We start from the raw sequence: 6,145 nt of genomic DNA, 5'->3' as shown, positions 1-6,145 counted from the left end.
GTTTCCCAGGGTGGCTCCTCTGAAGGGAGCTCCCGCAGCTGGGACTCGGGCTTCAGAAAAAGACCCCTCGCCACGTCTTTTGACACCACAGACCAGCATTGGGTCAGGTCTGCGGGCTGCACCCATAGGCATGTCTTGGACTAGCAGATCCTCTTGCACGTAGACATGAACCTCAACAGTACCAAGGGCTCAATAAATGTGTTTTCTTGAGAATATACCGAACTGTAACATAAAAGGGATTATTTTTGCCTTGTTTTTCTCAGAATTCTGCGTTCTCCCCCAGCCCTGTTCTCTCCAGCTGCCCTCCAAGGCTGTGTCCTTTATCCTTTGGTGAAGGAGTTGAGTTTGACCCTTTACCGCCGAAGGAAATCAGGTAACTGCTGCGCTAGTCATCTCGTCTGGAAGGAGTTAGCATGTAAAGGAGTAGTTAGGCCTTATCAGTGCCTGTGAGTCAAGTGAATTTTTTTGCAGAGCTATTGTTCCACGCAGCTGGACATTGGTACAGGCTGAAGGAGTGTTCAGCCTCTTTTAATCCCGTATGGTTTTTTTGCAGGAAGACTTTCCTGTATTTTACTCTTCTGCTTTAACTTCATTGCTCTGCTCCAAATGTGGCTTCCAGCCGATTAACCAGAAGGTAATCGGGAGGGAGAATCTTCACAGAGCCACCTTTCTAGGCTGGTTTATTAGGGGAAAGGAATTTGGCTCTCGTAACCTCATGATTTTATAGTAATCACTTTCTACCTTATCATCCGTGGCTGGTTGTGTGGGCTAAAGGAAAAGTTAATATTCAGAGAGCGCGTAATTATTTTTTTTAATGGGCTGCATCACTTCACCGCCTGTGAGTTATCCTTTGAACCTCACGGTTTGCAGTAATGAGAAACGAAGGCTCCGGCTGATTGCAGCGCGAGCAGAGGCGGAGTGCTGCAATGAAACGGCAGCCTAACGCGGGGAGGGTGGAAGAGTCGATGCCCTGGTGTGGGGAAGGAGTTGAGGGCGCTCAGCGCTGTGGAAAAGCTAACACGGAGTTGTCGCAGCGTGAAGGAGGTGAAAACTTTCTTTTGCAATCCAGGCACGGAGGGGTTTCTGGCCAGCAGAGTCTGATGGGCAAATCGTAGTGTTCTCCTGGCAGCTGGGTGTCCAGGAGTTTGCCTGCAGAGAGTGCCCCGTGGCGGGAGCGGTGGCAGAGCACCGCCGGGTGACTCTTGGCAGAGGAGAGCTGAGGAAATGAGGCGTGCTGCTCCGGGGAGTCAGGAGGCTTCTGTGCAAAGCCTGAACATGGATCAGGTTTAGGGTTCAGGCTCTGGAGTTGGAGGGGGGTTCTTGGGTTCACAGATGGCTTCAAACGGTGGACACGAGGCCTGAGAAGGTGTTTGGTGGTGCTGGCAGCTGGATAAAACGGTGCCAGTGCCAGGCACGCTGCGAGCGTAGGGCTTCTCCTCTTCCCACAAAGGAGTGAGTGAGACCCCAGCAGAGAGTTTGTGTGACGCGGCTGTTCCAGAGCTGAGGTGGCCAGTGCGGGGCTGAGGATCCACCCCAGCACCCGACAGCTCCACCTCCCAGACGCCGCAGCCTGCTGTCCCGGAGCAGAGCTCACGCGCGTCTCCTGTGTTCCAGGTACACGTCCTCAGTTAAATACGACTCGGAGAAGCACTTCATCGACGATGTCTACATGCCCGTGGGCTTAAGCGTTTCCTCCTGCAGCCAGACGGTCATCTGCGTCCCAAACTGCACGTGGCGCAATTACAAAGCAGAGGTCCACCTCGAGCCCCGCAACAAGCCCCAGCGTTTCACCAGCACCACCATCATCTACCCGAAGCACGCCAAGACTGTCTACACCACCACGCTGGACTACAACTGTCGTAAGACCGTGCGGCGGTTCCTCTCCAGCGTAGAGCTGGAGACGGCGGAGTACCTTGGGACCGACTCCGTCCTGGACAGTTGCTGACTGACGGCCGCCCCTCTCGCGCTGATCCATCCCGGTCCCGTCTAACGTACTGTGCTAACTCTCCACTAGCTAAAGGGGGGACAGACCCTCACTTCCCGGGCAGGCTAAGGGCACCTTACCTGTCGCTGCCTCTTTCTCAGCTCTTAATTCCTGCTTTAAGCATCCGAATGGCCTGAACGCAGTCTTCTGTGGGAACATAAGTTGTTTCTTCACCTCTAAAGTCGTGAGCTCCCTCCCCTCCCCTTCCCTGCAGTGCAGTAATCAGGTGAAAATAACGGGAGGTATTTTCCCAGAGCAAAAATTGACAGGTGAGATGTGGAATGGCGCCTGGCAGGCGGAAATCCATTTGATGCTTTGTGGTGAAGTGCAAAACTAAGGGCAGTTCTCTCTCGTGCAGAGTCCACCAGCTGATTTGGTTACAGGTAGCCAGGGCTGTCATCCCTGTTAGCTGTGATGACCAGGCTGTTTTCCCTAGAAGGACCATCTCCGGGAAGCTGCTGGGAAAACCTAACACAGGAAAATCTGGAATTGTGCATTTAGCAGGTACAAAAGTGTTATCCTGTGGTATTCGTGTCCGGTTTGAAGGTGCGAGTCGGAAAGAAGAGGGATTCTGAGTAGAGCAGGAGATAAACTGCTGTAGCAGCTCCAGGCAGCAGAGAAGGGATCGGGTAGTTCAGGTTCTCTAGGTGAACGATGCAGCGTATCTTCTGCACTTAAACTGACTTCTGCAGCGCCGCAGTCTGTGTCACACGCTGGCGTTTGTCTGCGTGTAGTAGGACTTGTTAGGAAGAGTATCAGGCCAAAAATTATCCCCGTAGGGTCGGAAAGTCAGGTCTCGACAACGTGGTGGTGGAAAACCACCGGTGCTGGTTTTTCCTGCCCTTGCGCTGTCTGCACCAAGGGAGCTGTAACTGGAAAGCTGTGTACGGGGACCTAGGAGGGAGGGGCAGAGGCTGGGGTCAGGCAGAGGCTGGGGTCAGGCAGAGGCTGGGGTCAGGCGTGAGGTGCTGTCTGGCATTGGGGGGGTTGTGGAGAGTGAGACAGGAGCCAAGGACAGGCACGTTTTTACCACAGAGCACAATCCACAGCTGTAGCTCCGCTTCCCCGTTGAGCTTCTCGTTGTGAAGGTCAGTCCGTGTCCTCTCGGACTTCGGGGTGCCGCTGGGATGGGGTGGCATTCACCTCTCTGTAGGCTGCTGAATAACCCCTCCAGACCCAAGTGCATGGTGAGTTTGGGGACCAAAGGGAGTCGCTTCAGGTGCCACGGAAGCCCATCTGGGTGTTACGTGTGTTTGTTGGTCACGTGCTTTGATGAAAACAAGGCAGCAATGTTTCTTCCTTCACCCAGATGGTTTTTTCTTTCCTGACAGAGAGCAGAGTAGTGTGGAGAGCATCTGCTTTGGGGAGCGTGGCTTACGTGGGGTAGCAGCTCAGAAACACTTGGTAGACCTGACTTAGCTGGACACGGCTTTCCATGTATCCCAAATCTCCTCCGAGGTGTGGGGCACCTTCTGGCGCAACGTCAGCCCTGGACCTGCTTTTGAAGAGGACTGTGCTAGCGCATGGCCCCAGGGGTGGGTTTTGTCCGTGGTGAGGTGGGAACTCGGGAGCCTGTTCTGGAGCTGTGCTTAACGTGTGTTGGTGCAAGTGTGATGGTGAGAGGTACGGACGCGTACCCCAGCGTGAACCAAAATGATCTGGGAGGCTAAAAATGCAGCAGGAGGGAAGGCCTGAGTCTGTGTGGTTTGGGTTTTTTGTTATTTTGGGTTTTTTACTTATTTATTAGCTCGGAACAGAACATCCTTAACCTTTGGTACTTGCCTCAGAAAACCAGACCCTTAAACAAAGGGTGGCAGAGGATGCCAGAGGCAGGTCAGCCTTGCTCCAGAGTCGTTCAGAGCAGCGCGGTCTCTCGTGAACCGTGCTGGCTCCGGACTGCAGCACCGAGGAGACGTGTCTTAAGAACAGGCTGCGGTCCTCCCCGCGACGTCGCCCAAGACATGCGAGTTGTGTCCCAGAAGGCACGACTCGGCCCCCGAGAGCGCGGGGGGAGCAGAACTCTCCTTTGGGAACGCCGTTGCCTCCTGGCTGCTTCGCACTTCCCCGCTCCCGAAACCGCTGGCGCTGGCCACAGGACGCCGGAGGAAGGCGGATCGCTCCGACAACGCTCTGCCAGTGAATTCGTGTGCAGGAGATCGCAGAGAAGATTGGTTTACGTTGTAATCACGGATTTTCCCTAGTTAGAGGTGAAATGACCCTTACACCATGGTTTTAGATAAAGCACCTGGTTTTATACAGCAAACATAATTATGTACCTCTTGAAAGTATTTTAACTGGTAGAGATACCTTTTAAATTATTTATGTTCCGACATTTGCAAAGCTCTGATTGGCTCTGTGCAAGTGTTCTGATGTCTGTGATGTTTTCCACCCCCTCCTTCTAATTTTCAATGTGTCTTTTACTTTATGGGTAATAAACGATCTAAAACCCATCGTATAGGGATGTCTGTTTCTCATTCAGAGCTTGTCAGCGTTTGTTACGGAGTTTACTGAGAGACCAGGACTTGACCAGTGCCAGCTCCCCTCTCGTTTCTCTGACATCACGAGCTGCTGTTGTTTACATACTCTAGGAAGGCGTTTCCTATATAAAAAAAAAAACCAAACAAACTCCACCAGATGTTGTGGTTTTATCACTTTAGTAAGACATTGAAAAAGAGCCTCGAAAACAGCCAAAAATCCTCTCCGGCGCTTGGGTCGTTCCTCTGCTATGGTTTTATTTTTAGAGAGAGCGATGCTGAAATGCTGCGTTATTAAACACAGCGTGAAGCAGGACGAGGGTGTGTTAAACTTCCAAAAAACGGAGCAGAGGGTTACACACTGCTGTTCGGAGAGGAGTGTGGAGCGTTTTTCTGGGTCCTTAGCCTGTCCTTTAGCCCCTTCCGCGTGTGCCGCCGTGCTGATGGTGTTGCTGTCTCTGGCGGAGGAGCCACGGATGCAATTGTGCGTCAGTTAATTAATTGGTAATGGGATTTTTTTGCTCACTTGCATTGTTCGTCTGGTTATCTGCGTGCAGGAGCCCTAGATCTGCGTGTAATGACATTACTGGGACCTGGGGAGCTTTGAAGCTGTTGCGAAGCGTGGCGCTGCTCCCGCAGAGGTCTGCGCGCGCGTTGGAGCGTCGCGCAGTGTGTAACGTGGTGAACAGGAGGAAAGCGGGTTGCTGCTCTGTTAAAGAGAGACCATTTGAAGAGCCGTTGGGAAGAACTTTAAAGATCAGAGCAGTGTCTTTCAGGAGGGCTTGGGAACAACTTCCTCTCCCCTCCACCATCCCCTCCATCATCCCTGTGCCATCTATCTTCCACCTACTTCCTTTGGCGTCCCGGGCTGTTGCCCTCTAACGCTGTGTGACAGACGTTCCTTCCCTGGGAGGAGCTGGAGCAGGGGAGTCCAGGGATGCCTGGACAGGAATGGTACAAGGTTTTCCATTTGTGCTGGCCAAGTGGGCCTCCAGTTAGCCGTGCGGAGGATAACCCCCTTGATCTAGGTGTGCTCCATTTTCCTTGTGTACAGCTGTGCTTCTCCAGCAGGTCAAATCCAAGAGTCTAACACCGTCAATTTTTATAACACAATAAAATACTGGACCTAACAATCAGATCACAAGCCGGGAGGTGGCGGCTGGATTCCAACCCGCAGTTTCAAGCACTAGGTAAGTTTGCGGGCCTGAAAGTCGTTTCAGCCTCCACACGGGGTATCCAGTCACTCAGCTGCCCGCGCTCGCTTTCCCCAGCTGCCTGCAGGGCTGCGCCTGCTGCTCTCAGGACCAGCAGTTCACGGCGAGAACGCCTGGAAAGCTCAGCGAGTATTACTTTAAAATAAACTAACAGCAGTAACTGCGGACGCTCGCGGACGAGCACTGCGCCGCTGAAGCAGTCTTGTTGTGCCCGCGCCTTAACGAAGAGGCTGCTTTGGTGTCGATGTATGGATGTGCCGTTGCCCACAGGTGTAGGATGGCGGGCACTGAGCTACAGAACTCGTGGGGAGGTTGCGGGTGGCTGCGGCTCGGGGGCTGCCCTGGCTCGTTCAGGACTGAGCGTGAACTCTTGTTCATCTGGAGGACAGCTGGGGCAGTCGTCTGTCCCCGCCGAGTGAGCGCGGCATGTGCGCGATGCCCCGCGGCGCGGCCACGGGGAACGCCTGCCAGCC

General features: G+C 53.5%; 1 protein-coding gene across 1 annotated transcript; it reads left to right on the top strand.

The window, feature by feature from the left end:
• Nucleotides 1-263: 263 nt before the first annotated feature.
• On the top strand, nucleotides 264-1,945 carry FAM101B (family with sequence similarity 101, member B; the record flags this gene model as incomplete). Its single annotated transcript, XM_010133922.1, has 2 exons — nucleotides 264-373; nucleotides 1,615-1,945. Coding segments are annotated over 2 exons (441 nt in total), but the record flags the coding sequence as incomplete, so codon positions are not given.
• Nucleotides 1,946-6,145: the final 4,200 nt, after the last annotated feature.

The sequence above is a fragment of the Buceros rhinoceros genome, unplaced genomic scaffold, assembly GCF_000710305.1.
Source record: "Buceros rhinoceros silvestris isolate BGI_N320 unplaced genomic scaffold, ASM71030v1 scaffold37233, whole genome shotgun sequence".
In the NCBI taxonomy this organism is placed as follows: domain Eukaryota; kingdom Metazoa; phylum Chordata; class Aves; order Bucerotiformes; family Bucerotidae; genus Buceros; species Buceros rhinoceros.
Note: the sequence above shows the minus strand (reverse complement) of the source record. Positions and strands in the feature narration are given on the sequence as shown.